This window comes from Salvelinus sp. IW2-2015, linkage group LG8 (genome assembly GCF_002910315.2).
Source record: "Salvelinus sp. IW2-2015 linkage group LG8, ASM291031v2, whole genome shotgun sequence".
NCBI classification, from domain to species: Eukaryota; Metazoa; Chordata; class Actinopteri; order Salmoniformes; family Salmonidae; genus Salvelinus; species Salvelinus sp. IW2-2015.
In genome coordinates, this window is record NC_036848.1 from 29,601,183 (window position 1) to 29,618,747 (window position 17,565).

Sequence of the window (17,565 nt, forward strand, 5' to 3'; positions counted from 1 at the left end):
GCATGTGTGTGATAGAGTCTAGCGATGGCCTGGAGGTCTGTTGAACTGTGTTCTAATACTCTGTGGATTTTGATCAGTGAATAAATACAGTATCTAGCTCATTTCCTGTGCGAAGACTAAATATGGTTTCCCCTAATCCGATTCTGCAGCTCTGCCGTCTTTGGTCCACACACAAACACGCTCTCTATCTCTTTCTCTCTCTACGCAGCTCTATCCAGTTATACTGGGTTTGCTTCATTTACCTATTACCTTTCAGAACTGCAGGTGTCAGCACTTTTAGTATTTATAGTTTGGACCTTGAGCTCATATCCCTTCTGTTGCACCGCATTTATGACGCTATCTCTCCCCTTTGGTTCCTCTCTCCCCCTCTCCCTCCATATCTCTCCATCCCCACTGTTCTCTCCCTCCCTCTCTTTCTCCCTTCTCATGCTCCCCCCCCCTCTCCTCAGAGCCAGACTGGGCTTCAGTGACTCTGGGTGTGTTTGTGTGCCAAGCCTGTTCCCTCCTCCACAGAGGCATCCCCCACATCAGCAGGGTCAAGTCTGTCCAGCAGGAGACATGGGACGCCTCAGAGGTCGAGGTCAGTAACCGCCTGCCATAGAGGGAAGCAGGATAGCAAGACACTGGGACCATGTACATTATATTGTGTTGCATTACATTGGTACAAGTACATGTATTACATGTCACAACCTGATTTGAGATCAGATCTTGCCATCCAAGTTCTTAAGTCTGCTCATGTTAGAACAAGCAAAAAACTGACCCGCAGTCAGTTCCAGTAGTGTGTCTGATAGGGATGCGCTGGTCAGTTGTTTATTCACCCGCACCCACCCGCAATTGCTGATAACCCCTTCCGCAACCACCTGACTTTTTTTGATAAAGGGAACGTCTGAGGCCCACACCCGACCCTAACCCGAAAATATAGAAATCGTGCTGTACAGTTCCCTTTTTTCTCTTGAACATTTATTGAACAAATAGGATTTTCTTCAACATATATTAATTTGTTTATTTCATATTTAGTCCTATTGAACAGGGTATGACGAGGCGAGCTCTCTAATGCTCTCTCATAACATAGAGCCACCATTCTCCATTCCCCATGCGCGCCAAGTATTAACAGGTGTTCCTTGTTAAAAGTTAATTTGTGGAATTTCTTTCTTAATGCATTTGAGCCAATCAGTTGTGTTGTGACAAGGTAGGGGTGGTATGTATGTATGTGTGTATATATATATATATTTACAGTTGAAGTCGGAAGTTTACATCTTAGCCAAATACATTTAAACTCAGTTTTTCACAATTCCTGACATTTAATCCTAGTAAAAAAATCACTGTTTTAGGTCAGTTAGGATCACCACTTTATTTTAAGAATGTGAAATGTCAGAATAATTGTGGAGAGAATGATTTCTTTCAGCTTTTATTTCTTTCATCACATTTCCAGTGGGTCAGAAGTCTACATACACTCAATTAGTATTTGGTAGCATTGCCTTTAAATTGTTTAACTTGGGTCAACGTGGGTTAATAGATACTTTTTAAATGATATTATGTGAGCTAAACATAAAAAAAATTAAACATGTTTTGTCCTTAAAGTATGATTTTTGGAGATTACTAATATTACTGTCCCCACTAAAACAACAAAATACTTAAATATATGTAATTTTGTACTGTAGAATTCCATTCATTCGTATGGAAGACTGCTCCTACTTGGGATTGCCAATATGGCTGACCGGTGGCTTCAAAGCCTTTCAATGGCCAGTACATAGCATCCGTAATCCAGGGTTTATACAGTGGGGAGAACAAGTATTTGATACACTGCCGATTTTGCAGATTTTCCTACTTACAAAGCATGTAGAGGTCTGTAATTTTTATCATAGGTACACTTCAACTGTGAGAGACGGAATCTAAAACAAAAATCCCGAAAATCACATTGTATGATTTTTAAGTAATTAATTAGCATTTTATTGCATGACATAAGTATTTGATACATCAGAAAAGCAGAACTTAATATTTGGTACAGAATCCTTTGTTTGCAATTACAGAGATCATACGTTTCCTGTAGTTCTTGACCAGGTTTGCACACACTGCAGCAGGGATTTTGCCCACTCCTCCATACAGACCTTCTCCAGATCCTTCAGGTTTCGGGGCTGTCGCTGGGCAATACGGACTTTCAGCTCCCTCCAAAGATTTCTTTATTTTTCAGGTCTGGAGACTGGCTAGGCCACTCCAGGACCTTGAGATACTTCTTACGGAGCCACTCCTTAGTTGCCCTGGCTATGTGTTTCGGGTCGTTGTCATGCTGGAAGACCCAGCCACGACCCATCATCAATGCTCTTACTGAGGGAAGGAGGTTGTTGGCTAAGATCTCGCAATACATGGCCCCATCCATCCTCCCCTCAATACGGTGCAGTCGTCCTGTCCCCTTTGCAGAAAAGCATCCCCAAAGAATGATGTTTCCACCTCCATGCTTCACGGTTGGGATGGTGTTCTTGGGGTTGTACTCACCTTCTTCTTACTCCAAACACGGCGAGTGGAGTTTAGACCAAAAAGCTCTATTTTTGAATCATCAGACCACATGACCTTCTCCCATTCCTCCTCTGGATCATCCAGATGGTCATTGGCAAACTTCAGACGGGCCTGGACATGCGCCTGCTTGAGCAGGGGGACCTTGTGTGCGCTGCAGGATTTTAATCCATGACGGCGTAGTGTGTTACTAATGGTTTTCTTTGAGACTGTGGTCCCAGCTCTCTTCAGGTCATTGACCAGGTCCTGCCGTGTAGTTCTGGGCTGATCCCTCACCTTCCTCATGATCATTGATGCCCCACGAGGTGAGATCTTGCATGGAGCCCCAGACCGAGGGTGATTGACCATCATCTTGAACTTCTTCTATTTTCTTCTATTTTCTAATAATTGCACCAACAGTTGTTGCCTTCTCACCAAGCTGCTTGCCTATTGTCCTGTAGCCCATCCCAGCCTTGTGCAGGTCTACAAATTTTATCCCTGATGTCCTTACACAGCTCTCTGGTCTTGGCCATTGTGGAGAGGTTGGAGTCTGTTTGATTGAGTGTGTGGACAGGTGTCTTTTTATACAGGTAACGAGTTCAAACAGGTGCAGTTAATACAGGTAATGAGTGGAGAACAGGAGGGCTTCTTAAAGAAAAACTAACAGGTCTGTGAGAGCCGGAATTCTTACTGGTTGGTAGGTGATCAAATACTTATGTCATGCAATAAAATGCAATGAATTACTTAAAAATCATACAATGTGATTTCTGGATTTTTGTTTTAGATTCCGTCTCTCACAGTTGAAGTGTACATATGATAAAAATTACAGACCTCTACATGCTTTGTAAGTAGGAAAACCTGCAAAATCGGCAGTGTATCAAATACTTGTTCTCCCCACTGTATACGTCATTGGTTGTCAATGCATTCATTGATTTGTATTAAACCGAGAAAACGTTATGTTCCGTCTGTCCTCAGCTAATGGCTGCCATGGGTAATGAACCAGCCAAAGCCAAGTATGAACAGAAGGTTCCAGCATTCTACTACAGACCCAAACACACAGACTGCAAGTAAGTCACCCACATGACTGAGTTATAATGATGTACTAACAACGTCTGGTCGATTAGTATGTAGACACTTAGTGGTATACAAAGACATCACTGCTGTGTCAAGTGTTGTTACTGCAAAACGCTTACTGTTTCACACCCGTACTGAAATGTACACACGTACTTCTTCTTCCTTTGTGTGTGTTGTCTGTGTCTGTGTCTGTGTGTGTGGTGGATGGTGTATGTGTGCACGTGTGTGTGTATGTCAGGTGTGTTTGCCTGTGAAAGAAAGAGGAGGGGAGAGGCGCGCGAGAGAGAGAGAGAAGCAAAAGTGTGAAGTGTAACTTCTACAATGACAGCGCCGAGTTGTGCCTGTGTCATTACTTTTCTCTGTGGCTGCCAACCAATAAGCATATTACATGTGAGAGAGGGAATAGCGAGAGACAGATTTGGTTCTGTGTCAATTGAATGGATTACTTTAATCTGAATAATCTGATGTTTGTTCTGAAAAGATGCCAAATACGATCTAACCGTACTGACATGATATAAGAGACACCGAAAAAAGATAGGAACATCTAAAATAGACCTGCATACAGTTGAAAAACATATATCAGAGAGAGAGAGAGAGAGGGGAGAGGCTGTTGTTGTCATGGTGAGGTTCACTCCTCTACACACACAACCAAAAAAAGATAATCTGTTATTAATCTGTTTACTCATGCTAATCAATCTCTTTGTCCTGGAGTAAAGGTGTAAAGGAGAGTGTGTGTGTGTGTGTGTGTGTGTGTGTGTGTGTGTGTGTGTGTGTGTGTGTGGTGTGTGTGTGTGGTGTGTTTGCGTGCCTGGGGGCAATGAAGATGAAAGGAAAGGAGAATCTGTCACAGCGAGATAAGTAGAAATGTGGCCTGTGTCCCAACCTCCCAGCTTGTTAGTCATCATTCATTCACATAGCAGCGTGGAACCGTGGCTATAGAGAAAGGTGAGAGAAGGTGAAACCCATCCATTGCTTCATTGTGCTCCAGGCTACTGCGGGAGCAGTGGATCCGAGCCAGGTACGAGAGGAACGAGTTTGAGTTCATCGAGAAACAGGAGCCATACTCTGCAGGTGAGCTGGCACACACACACCACGCACGCACCCACACACACACACACACACACACACACACACACACACACACACACACACACACACACACACACACACACACACACAACACACACACACACACACACACACACACACACACACACACCACACACACACACACACACACACACACCACACACACACACACACACACACAGCTTTGCATATGCAAAGCTATGGATGCAGAACTATGCAAAATCAAACCAACAGATAGTCCTTTAATCCATTGCACTCAACAGTGGCCACACAAATGCTTTTTGTGAACTATGAATTTGAAGAAAGGATGACGTTGAGGCGTAGAATGAGGGCAGAGTGAATATGTCTGGCCTTGTGTTCTTCCTTGATGGTTGTTTGTGTTCTTGCTAAGGTGAGGCAGACAGTATAAGTGTCAATGTCAGTGAATGACTCATGCTCTTATTTCATTGCATGAAAGCACTCTCGCTCTTATTGGAGCCAGACTGGACTCTCATTGATTAAAGATGACCTCATCTGTTTACTATGAGATTCTCCTTCCACCTTGGGCACACACGCACAAAGTAGTGATCCGCGGGGTTGACTCATAACCCGCAGTTATATCCTCAGGGTGGTCGGGTTTAGGGTTGTGCAATATTGTGTGGATGAAGGGTGGGTGGGTAAAGAGAGACCAATGCATAAAAAATCCATGAATTTAGAATTCTTCACATCTATAGGCTACTTTGAGGTTTTCCCGTTCAGAATTTCTTCATCTGGCATTCGTTCGGAGGCTTTAGGGCCTAACTATGCGCACCAAATACATGCCGTTTTTTTTGTTTCAGCCGAACATTACTAGGCTACTCTGTTAAGGTATCACGGGATCCGTCAGTCTAACTTAGGAGGTTTTCAGCACCAGAGAACAACCAGTATTAAAATAAGGTGCAGAACAAAGGTTGTATTTACATATTATTTTGATTTATTTGCTGTCCAGTGAAATTAGTGCAGGTGAATATTTACAACAGCAGTCCTCCTGATAACGGTAAAGAACGGGCCTATATGCCCACAATACCCCGGCGCACCCGATTGTAGAGAGACCATACCAATGCGCACTTAAAGTGGATACATGAATAGACCATCGTTATAGGCACTACAAGGAAATCAAAAACAGACCGCAATAAACATACACCATATTTGCTACAGTTACTGGTTAAGCAATACAATGGATTGTGGGTGGTTGCGGGTGATCAAACAGCTGACCTGCGCATGACTAACATGCACACGTGCATGCACAAGCATGCACACGCACACACACACACACACACACAGCGCACACAAACAGACAGACACACACACACGCGTTTGTTTTACTATCCTTGTGAGGACCGAACAATTGATTCCCATTCAAAATCCTATTTTCCCTAACCTCTAACCCTAACTCTTAACCTAACGCTAACCTTAACCCCAAACCCCTAATACTAAAGCTAACCCTAACTCCTAACCCTTAACCCTAACCCTAAAATAGTATTCTTCCTTGTGGGGACCGGCGAAATGTTCCCACTTGTCTGAATTTTCCTTGTTTTACTATCCTTGTGAGGACTTCTGGTCTCAACAAGGATAGTAAAATCAAAAACACACATACTCCTTTCCTTTCATCTTAATCACACACACACACACACACACACACACACACACACACACACACACACACACACACAGCTATATGTCTGTGATACATAGGGATGCATTGGGCAGGACATTTGTATTTGTTTATATCTATTTGCATCACATAATATTTGCATCGTCTATACATTTGCATCGGCTGTACCCAGGGTTAAAATTAATAGATCCATAGGTCCTACCCTCATCCAGACATCTGTCGCCTCTCTACCCTCTTTAGGGCCTTATATGTTCTGTTACCTACAGTACCTGTCAAAAGTTTGGACACACCTACTCATTCAAGGTTTTTTGTTTATTCAATGTGAAGACAACAAAACTATGAAATAACACATGTTAAATCAAAATATTTTATATTTGAGGTTCTTCAAATAGCCACCCTTTGCCTTGATGACAGCTTTGCACACTCTTGGCATTCTCTCAACCAGCTTCATGAGGTAGTCACCTGGAATGCATTTCAATAAACAGGTGTGCCTTGTTAAAAGTTCATTTGTGGAATTTCTTTCCTTAATGCGTTTGAGCCAATCAGTTGTATTGTGACAAGGTAGAGTGGTATACAGAAGATAGCTCTATTTGGTAAAATACCACGTCCATATTATGGCAACAACAGTTCAAATAAGCAAAGAGAAACAACAGTCCATCATTAAGACATGAAGGTCAGTCAATCTGTAAAATTTCAAGAACTTTGAAAGTTTCTTCAAGTGAAATCGTAAAAACCATCAAGTGTTATGGTGAAACTGGCTCTCGAGAGAACCGCCACAGGAAAGGAAGACCCAGAGATATCTCTGCTGCAAAGGATAAGTTCATTAGAGTTAACTGCACCTCAGATTGCAGATTGCAGCTTCACAGAGTTCAAGTAACAGACACATCTCAACATCAATTGTGCAGAGGAGACTGCGTGAATCAGGCCTTCATGTTCTAATTGCTGCAAAGAAACCACTACTAAAGGACACCAATAATAAGAAGAGACTTGCTTGGGCCAAGAAACACAAGAAATGGATATTCGACGGGTGAAAATCTGTCCTTTTTTCTGATGAGTCCAAATTTTAGATTTCTGGTTCAAACCGCTGTGTCTTTGTGAGACGCAGAGTAGGTGAACGGATCTCCCACCGTGAAACATGGAGGAGGAGGTGTGATGGTGTGGAGGTGCTTTGCTGTTCACATGGTCTGTGATTTATTTAGAATGAAAGGCACACTTAACCAGCATGACCTCAACCCAATTTAGATGGTTTGGGATGAGTTGGACCCCAGAGTGAAGTAAAAGCAGCCAACAAGTACTGAACATAAGTGGGTACTCCTTCAAGACTGTTGGAAAAGCATTCCTCATGAAGCTGGTTGAGAGAATGCCAAGAGTGTGCAAAGCTGTCATCAAGGCAAAGGGTGGCTACTTTAAGAATCTAAAATATATTTTGATTTGTTTACACTTTTTTTGTTTACTACATGATGTGTTATTTAATTGTTTTGATGTCTTCACTATTATTCTACAATGGAGAAAATAGTAAAAATAAAGAAAAACCCTTGAATGAGTAGGTGTGTCCAAACTTTTGACTGGTACTGTACATCTTCTGTAGAGCAAGGAGGGTGGTGGTAAACTAGACTCCCAGTGCTCAATGGCAGTATTGATTCTGTATGCAGAGAAAAGGCAGGAGTGGGGGTTGTTATTGATCGATGAGGTAATGCAAGGTGAATAAATCACGATTAACTGGGAAAAGGAGAGATGCCAACCTCTGTCACCAGGGGATGGAGAGATGAGAGGGAGGAGAAAACAAGGGATAGATGAGGAAGGAGAGACGTTGGGGGTATGGGACTTGAGGTCTGTTGGATGGGAAGATTGAAAATGGGGATTAGTAGTATGTCATGCATTGATACAGTATATGTGAGTGTGTATGAGATAGATAGATAGATAGATAGATGGGGATACAGTGAACCGAGATTCGTGGGAAGGAGGAGAAAGGAAGATAGAGAAGTAAAGAGAGAAAATAGAGGGGGAGGAGGGAGAAAGAGAGAATATGAGCGAGTAAGAGAGAGTTGAAGAGAGTGTGTAGTCTGTAATGAATTATACACAGTGCTCTGTACTGCCACTTAATGAAACCACTTCCTGTCTGTAAGAGGTCCAGAAATAGACAGGAAGGACTAGAGTGCTGTGTCATTGACATGTAAAAGAATGTATAGTACTTTACCATCAGTGAGGTCATTTTTTCTTCCTGCCTTTTGTCCTATGACTTCCTCTCTCGTGTACTCTCTTTCACCTAAAGCCCCTCTCTCTGTCTCTTCATCCCTCTCTTTCTGTCTCCCTTTCTCTCTCCCTTCATACGCTTTGGTATTTCTTGATTACACCAGAGAGTTATTTCAGTATGTCTGAGTTTGTCTGGTGGGTTTCTATCTACCCAGGGTACAGAGAGGGGTTTCTATGGAAACGCGGGCGAGACAACGGCCAGTTCCTCAGCCGGAAATTCATCCTGTCAGAACGAGAGGGGGCGCTCAAGTATTTCAACAAGCAGGACGTAAGGCTGGAGTCAACACGTGTTCACATCTGCACATGCTCTCACACATAAATACAAGCATGTTCCTGGGAAACGTAATCTCCAGCTAACTTATGCTACTAGCTTTCAGGTTAATCATCTCTTTCAAGTTAATCATGAATACTTGTATAGCACACTATGTAAATGTGTCCACAAGGAAACTAAAACAAATACCTCAACAGACTTAATCTCCTTACCTATCTTTTTGTGTTTACTGTAAACATACAGTATGTATTATTCGATGTAACGATTTATACGTATACTGTATTTATGTACCGTACAGTTTGTGTATCTCCCCCAGGCGCGGGACCCCAAGGCGGTGATGAAGATCGAGACTCTCAATGCCACGTTCCAGCCGGCTAAGATAGGCAACCCCTACGGGCTGCAGATTACTTACCTGAGAGACAACAGCACCAGGAACATCTTCGTCTACCACAGTGACTCTAAGGTGAGGCATTATGGGTGACTGTGACCAAAAGGACTCTGCGGCTCTGTATCCTGGTCCCAGATCTGTTTATACTGGTATAGCCAACTCCTATTGTACAATGTGTAAATGCACGGAATTCTTAGAGGTATGATGAATCATCAATTGAATGGTACACCTAATATGGCCGCTGTTCCTCATATGAAGGAACACTGATTTACAGCGGTTGCTCCACTAAAGGTTTTGAGATTATGCTGCGGGATTTAGAGGTAATTTGTGGTTTAGTACGTTACCCTGCGTCACCACTTCTTTGCCCCAGACCACCACAAGGGGGAGTTAGAGCACTGATTATGCTTTTGGGTCCTACTGTGTCTCTGACTGACAATGAATGGGCAACATAAACCTAAATAGAAACTGATAATTGTGCACGACTTCAGTATTACTTACTAAAACTGTTGTTACACTAAGGTTTTTATTATTTTATTTTGTTAGGATTATCTTGCTCTTACTGTAGTACTGTATGCCACTCCCGACCGGTCACATTGTACAGCGCCTGACTGGTGCAACGGTCTAAGACACTGCATAGAAATGTAAACTGGTTTACTACAAATGCTGGTTCAATACCTGTGCCAGCCTCGGCTGGGAGACCCATTTGTTGATTGTAGGTTTTTGGTTTCTCTCCCTCTAAAAATAGAAATGGCTTTATTTACAAATTAGTAACAATGTCTCAACCCATGTTCAAGAATGGCCTTTTTCTCTCTCATTTTACTGTAATGAACACGAGGGGAGACAGAGAGCTGGTTTCAAGCGCAGGGCGCAGCAGGTGTTTATTGCAAAGGACTACAGGAGGAAGCAGGTAGCTGGGTCCAGGTGCAGGCAGAAGGTCATACACAGGGGGTCCAAAAGGGCAACAGTACAGGCAGGGAAAAGGCTAGTAACGTAGTCCGGGAGATCAGGCAATAGGTAGATAACAGGAAATCCGATAAGCTAAAGTACAGGCAGGGAATAGGCAAAAGGCGTAGTTAGTGAGACAGGCAAAAACTATCATACATGGGAGGATTAAATCACGAGAAAAGCAGCGCTCTGAAAGACATGCGTCACAAAACAAACAATACCTCACAGTGATGCGGTGCAAAGAACTGAACTAAATAGTGTGTGGTAATGACATACAGGTGTGTGAACAGGTGATCAGAATTCAGGTGATTGGGATCTGGAGAGTGAGCTGCGTTCAGGGGATCTAGGTATTTGAGGGTGTGAGTTGGAAGCAGACGTTACCTTTACGTTATTTGAAAACAAAATCATCTCCAAAATATTGTTATTTTTTTTAAACAAAGCGATTATTATTATTATTAATTGAGAATTATATAAAAGCCTGTTGGATATTCTCACAGATATATTATTAACCCTGTTATTAGCAGGACAATACATATTGGTCATGGCTCGCGAGTGGCGCACAATGGGATTGCCTTGCAGTTCTCCAGTTGTATCCACTGAAGGCGTGCGAGGTTCAAGGCACGAGGGTAGGGGGCACGGGATGGGCCGCAGATACGCACACAGAAGGCCGACCTAGCCCATGGGGAAGGGAGGAGGAGGAGGAAGGGGGAGGGGTCCCACCCCGCCAGACTGGCAGCACTAAGGGGCATTGCACTAATAATGGCGCTGACTAGGGAAACGTTCCCGCTGTTATGTTCTTAGTGCCAGTCTGCACGTTCAAACTAAAACAATGTAACTAATAATGGCATCTTTATGCTTTCATTAATAAAATAATGATAAAATACTCTTTCAAAAAGCTGATGTTTATTTAGTTATGGATCCATTACTATGGGAATAAATATCACTGAATTACAGCAATATCCTCCAATCCTTTATATGTAATTATTGGCGGAGAGTCACGTCATATTTTTCGATATACTCTAGGCCTACCGCAGGCGACATGAGTCTCACTAGTGTTGAGTAAAGTGCTGTTAAAAGTGGTGTAGGTGTTATTTATTTAAAGAGCATATTGAAGTTAGAAGCAATTGGATTTGAAGCAATAGCCTACAACTATTTTAGCACCATTTTGCGCTGCTCTGAGACAAGCATGGGGACTGGTCTTGATAAATCAATGAGATTTTTATTTTCACAGAATCTCTGTTTGGGTATATGTTAGACTTATGCTCTTAGTGTAACCTTTATTTAACTAGGCAAGTCAGTTAAGAACAAATGATTATTTACGAGGACAGCCTACTCATTCCTCCCCATCGGGGAATTGAACCCCAGTCTTGTAAGGTTCTGCTTTTCTTTTCTTAGTCAACCTTGTGTTCTTGAACGTAGCCCTGTTTTTATTTTACTAGGCAAGTCCGTTAAGAACACATTCTTATTTTCAATGACAGCCTAGGAACAGAGGGGTAACTGCGTTGTTCAGGGGCAGAACGACTTGTCAGCTCCGGGATTCAATCTTGCAACCTTGCGGTTACAAGTCCAACACTCTAACCGCTAGGCTACCTGCCGCCCCAGGTAGCCTAATTCACCCGTGTTCGTTTCTCACTTGGTCTCATCAGCTCCCTATTTATTTCAGTTCTTTCTGTTTGTATAGTTGTGAGGTATTGTTTGTTTTTGACTACCTACCTGTGTTTGACCATTGCCTGCCTGCCTGTGATCACGATTCCTGCCTTCTGCGAAGGCTTAGTAAACATCTGCCGCACTCTGCGTGTGAATCTACACATTTTTCTCCCTGAGTATTCATTACAGGTCTCCCGCGTGCCCGCATTCTTTAGTACAGCCACTATTGAAGGCTATCAAATGCTCTTCTGGTGGTCAAATTAGCACTAGCTAGCATTAATGGTACCAGTGGTTCACACTTAAATAACGTGCCATAGAATTCTGCGGCACCATACAAGCTGCGCCACAGTATACCGCAACTTTTAAAGGACGAGCCACTGCAGTCTGTTCAACTAAATTTGAGTCTCTACACTCTTATAAAAATGGGTTCCAAAAAGGTTATTTGGGTTTACCCATAGGAAAACACTTTTCGGTTCCAGGTAGAACTATTTTGTGTTCCATGTAAAACCCTCTGGGGAAAGGATTCTACAAGGAACCCAATATGATTCTACCTGGAACCAAAAAGGTTTCTTCAAAGGGTTCTCCTTTGGGGACAGCCGAAGAACCCTTTTAAGCTCTAGATAGCACCTTTTGCTGTTCTGGATAACCAAGGGAGAGTGGAAATCAACATGTCTAGATATCTATTTCATCAGTAGACGTGTTCTTCACTGTGACAGCAGTACTCGTCATCCTGCCGTGTAATCTGGTCAGTGGAGCTGGCTAGAGGAATGTGGAGGGGGTTGCAATCACACACAGAGTTGTTGGCTGGCGGGCTGTTTTTCTCTGAGGGTTTACTGCTGTGCACACAGGTGATCATCTCTCTCAGTAGCAAGTCACCCTTGTCTGTGGGTTAGGATGAAAGGCACAGCGTGTACAGCCTCCTCAGCTGGTTAACAGACACGATAGCAAGCTTGAACAGAACAGTAATATTAAAGCTGTTTTGTCGTGATATAATACCTTGATCACGTCTCGTAATGTTCCATACTGTAGCAGGTTTACGGTCTTCTCAATGCAGGGATAACTCTGAATAAAGCACGTATCTGACTATCTCTGACTAGGATGCTTTTGTGTCTTTTGTTTTGGTAGGAAATGGTGGACTGGTTCAACGCTATCAGAGCTGCCAGGTTCCATTACCTTCAGGTGGCCTTCCCTGGAGCCAGTGATGAGGAGGTGAGGCCACAACATATATTTAGAAATGAGTATTACCACTATTAAACACAATTAAACAAATAATTTTCCCTCTTGTCTTTGCCTTCAGCTGGTGCCCAAACTTACACGTAGCTTCATGAAAGAGGGCTTCATGGAGAAGACAGGCCCAAAGCACACAGAAGGCTTTAAGAAAAGGTGGTTCACCATGGACGACAGGAGACTCATGTACTTCAAAGATCCTCTGGTGAGGAGACAGAATAAAATAACTGATCCATTCTGAATGAACCCTACTTGTCATAACTTTCTATTCTGTGGCATACAGCATACTTTATTCTCTGATCTCTCTCACGCTCTCTTTCCCCCCGCCTCTCCCCCCTCCTCTCTCAGGATGCCTATGCAAGGGGAGAGGTGTTCATCGGCAGTAAAGAGAACAGCTACACCGTGCTCCCAGGCCTTCCCACCTCAACACAGGGCTACCACTGGAACCATGGCATCACCATAGTAACACCAGACAGGAAGTTCCTGTTTGCCTGCGAGACGGAGGCGGAGCAGAGGGACTGGATCGCTGCCTTCCAGAGGGTCATCAACAGACCCATGAGACCACAAGAGTACGCAGGTAAGTCATGAGGCTGAATTACACCGGCGTACTCAAGTATGCACTACATTAGGTGTTTTCTTGAGTAGGGCTGTTACGCTGACCGTATTACTGCGGTCAGCATAAGTCATGAAGGCAGTCAAATTCCACATGACCATTTAGTCACGGTAATTAGGATTCTCCGAGCTCAGATGCTGCTGATGGTCATTAGTAGCCTACCAAACGCGCTAACTTCCTGGTACTCAGCACTCTATTGTCCCTCTAATCACTCTGACATCAATGCAAATGTTATCGCAAATCCAATCAGACACCTCATGAGTGCTCATGTTGCGCAACATTTCTGCAATTGCGTGAGAAAACAGAGTTTTTTTTGTAGGCCTCTATTAAAAAGAGGATCCCATCAGCTTTCAATAGGCTAGGCCTACAAAATATTATTTATCAACTTTCCTAATATTAAGCACATTGATTCCCTTTAACAGCATAGCCTATCTGGCTGACATGAAAATGAACCATGGGAAATACGTCCTCCATCCGCTATTTAAGTGTATAGATGACATGTATTTTTTTCCCCATGCTCCTGTTCCGAGACAGGTGCATGATAATGGTCCATTCTAAATCAAAACTCATTTCACACATATATTATACGTAAAGACAACATTTAAATGAAGAATAGTCTGATGGGTGACAATATTAGACTATCACTTGTGAATGAGGTATTATCACTTGTGAATGATGCCCAGCTTGTGCATTAAGGCAAGAAGCTCATATCTTTTTTTGGGCAACTTTTTCAAATCATAGTCCCCTGCATGTACCCTAGACCATAGGTCTATATGTTTTGATAAGGATCGTATTACAACTAAAGTGGCCAAATAACTTGTTAAAATGATGCACATGAATCCTCTTTATAACCAGTGTAGAGCCTAACTGGCCTACATAAGCAGCGTGTGAGTTTCAAGTTTGGGGAAGATCATTTTCACCATAAAAATGCACCTTTATAATAAAGCATTACACGCATAATCACATTTGCCATCACTTTTGAGAACAGTGTTTTCTTCTAATTGATTGCATTTTGGAACATTCGCGCTTATTGCTAAACGATCAGCCTCATTGCTTTGAAACGTTTTTTTTTAATGCAAGTGGTTGTATTCATTTGGGATCTATCGCATCCCACAACTGTCTCAGAGTATGTTTGGAATATTTATGTATTGCACAGAAGCACAAGTTGACCAATAGAATAGGTCAACTTGTGTACTATGGGGGATAGTAGATTGACATAAGCAATTGCTTTTGCTGTTCGTCAGGCCGACTCATCTTGTTGGCTGATGAAATGTAGGATAAATGTGGACAGTTCTAACGTCTTCAATATGCGCCTCAGAGTTCAATAAGAGGGAAGCGCCCAGATGCGTCCCAGATGTGTCTGTCTCCATTCACTTGTAGCCTACTACTTAGCTGAAATGCCTGTGAAAAGGACCCGATCACGGGCATGAGCTACAGTTGTCGGGAAGTTTGCATACACTTAGGTTGGAGTCATTACAACTTGTTTTTCAACCACTCCACAAATGTTTTGTTAACAAACTTTGGGCAAGTCGGTTAGGACATAATAGTAGTAATAATAATAGTAATTTTTCCAACAATTGTTTACAGACAGATTATTTCATTTATAATTCACTGTATCACAATTCCAGTGGGTCAGAAGTTTACATACACTAAGTTGACTGTGTCTTTAAACAGCTTGGAAAATTCCAAAAATGATGTCATGGCTTTAGAAGCTTCTGATAGGCTAATTGACATAATTTGAGTCAATTGGAGGTGTACCTGTGGATGTATTTCAAGGCCTACCTTCAAACTCAGTGCCTCTTTGCTTGACATCATGGGAAAATCAAAAGAAATCAGCCAAGATCTCAGACAAAAATTATAGACCTCCACAAGTCTGGTTCATCCTTGGGAGCAATTTTCAAACGCCTGAAGGTACCACGTTCATCTGTACAAACAATAGTACGCAAATATAAACACCAGCCGTCATACCGCTCAGGAAGGAGACGCGTTCTGTCTCCTAGAGATTAACGTACTTTGGTGCGAAAAGTGCAAATCAATCCCATAACAACAGCAAAGGACCTTGTGAAGATGCTGGAGGAAACAGGGACAAAAGTATTTATATCCACAGTAAAATGAGTCCTATATCGACATAGCCTGAAAGGCCGCTCAGCAAGGAAGAAGCCACTGCTCCAAAACCGCCATAAAAAAGACTACGGTTTGCAACTGCACATGGGGACAAAGATCATACTTTTTGGAGAAATCTCCTCTGGTCTGATGAAACAAAAATATAACTATTTGGCCATAATGACCATTGTTATGTTTGGAGGAAAAAGGGGGATGCTTGCAAGCCGAAGAACACCATCCCAATCGTGAAGCACGGGGGTGGCAGCATCAAGTTGTGAGGGTGCTATGCTGCAGGAGGGACTGGTGCGCTTCACAAAATAGATCATCATAGGCATCATGAGGAAGGGAAATTATGTGGGTATATTGAAGCAACATCTCAAGACATCAGTGAGGAAGTTAAAAGCTTGGTCGCAAATGGGTCTTCCAAATGGACAATGACCCCTAGCATACTTCCAAAGTTGTGGCAAAATGGCTTAAGGAACAACAAAGTCAAGGTATTGGAGTGGCCATCACAAAGCCCTGACCTCAATGCTATAGAAAATTTGTGGGCAGAACTGAAAAAGCGTGTGCGAGCAAAGAGGCCTACAAACCTGACTCATTTACACCAGCTCTGTCGGGAGGAATGGGTCAAAATTCACCCAACTTATTGTGGGAATCCTGTGGAAGGCTACCTGAAACGTTTGACCCAAGTTAAACAATTTAAAGGCAATGCTACCAAATACTAATTGAGTGTATGTAAACTTCTGACCCACTGGGAAAGTGATGTAAGAAATAAAAGCTGAAATCAATCATTCTCTCTACTATTATTCTGACATTTTTACATTTTTTTAATAAAGTGGTGATCCTAACTGACCTAAAACAGGGAATATTTACTAGGATTAAATGTCAGGAATTGTGAACAACTGAGTTTAATTGTATTTGGCTAAGGTGTATGTAAACTTCCAACTTCAACTGTACATCTGAGAGAGCCATGTGAGTGAGAGGTGCCTCGGAGTGCGGCAGCCGGGAGAAGGGAATTATAATTAGCCTATTATATTCAGCCCAAGGGCACAATGGCCACTTTGGCCGCAAAAGGCATGGATTTTTTAGGGGGCATTACCGCCACACAAGGGGGATGCCACCGGGAAAATCGAGTCTTGGTGAGAATATTATCAAGTGCTTGTCAAATTGTGAATGAGAACTGATGTAATGAGTGAAGCTTGTGACTTTTTTCAAATCATCACTAGAGTCCCATCATGCAGCCTTAGAATGTTTTAAAAATCTTAACATATAGCCCAACGTTTGTATCACAACTAAAGTTGCATAAACAACTCTAAATTAAGCATAAAGGACTGGTTTCTTTGTTAACCGCTCAACACAGAATAGCCACATGTACGCACTTCCATTGAAATCGTTTAGAGAAAATATCCTTTCTATTTTATGTTCAATTGTATTCTTCATACTATAAAATAATTGTAAAAAATTAGGCCACAGAATTCCAAGCAAATCTAGTCTGCTAAATGAACGAGTGTAGCCCACAGCCATATGGCATAGCCATATCAGGGCCCAACATAAGAACAACTCAGAGTATGCTATTCTGTTCATTTTTTAATATCATGTTTCTTAAGACCTGCCAAAAATAAATAATGGATTTATTGTGATTGTGCAGGCTATATTAAATGGATTTATTCGTAAAAAAAAAAAAAATGTAGATGTTCCAAAGATCTGCATCCGTGGCTGGTAGGCTATGCGTGAAAGCCAGCAGATGTTAAACACGTTTATGCTAATTACCGTGAGCCCGGCAGCTATTTTCTTTACAATCACCAGGTGTCACAGCTTTACTCTTGAGGAGT

At 42.4% G+C, this 17,565-nt stretch overlaps 1 protein-coding gene across 4 annotated transcripts in view; it reads left to right on the top strand.

Moving 5' to 3' along the window:
• The window catches only part of LOC111967705 (arf-GAP with dual PH domain-containing protein 1), a 36,971-nt gene that overhangs the window by 18,275 nt on the left and 1,131 nt on the right, over positions 1 to 17,565 (top strand). For 2 of the 4 annotated variants that reach the window (XM_023992988.2, XM_023992986.3), the window contains exons 2-9: positions 450 to 580; positions 3,466 to 3,557; positions 4,553 to 4,635; positions 8,695 to 8,807; positions 9,109 to 9,273; positions 12,916 to 12,999; positions 13,088 to 13,222; positions 13,366 to 13,594. In XM_023992988.2, coding sequence (XP_023848756.1) covers positions 450 to 580; positions 3,466 to 3,557; positions 4,553 to 4,635; positions 8,695 to 8,807; positions 9,109 to 9,273; positions 12,916 to 12,999; positions 13,088 to 13,222; positions 13,366 to 13,594 — 1,032 coding nt within the window. The remainder of the gene's footprint in view (positions 1 to 449; positions 581 to 3,465; positions 3,558 to 4,552; positions 4,636 to 8,694; positions 8,808 to 9,108; positions 9,274 to 12,915; positions 13,000 to 13,087; positions 13,223 to 13,365; positions 13,595 to 17,565) is intronic. The other 2 variants (XM_023992989.2, XM_023992987.2) reach the window with 1 other exon arrangement.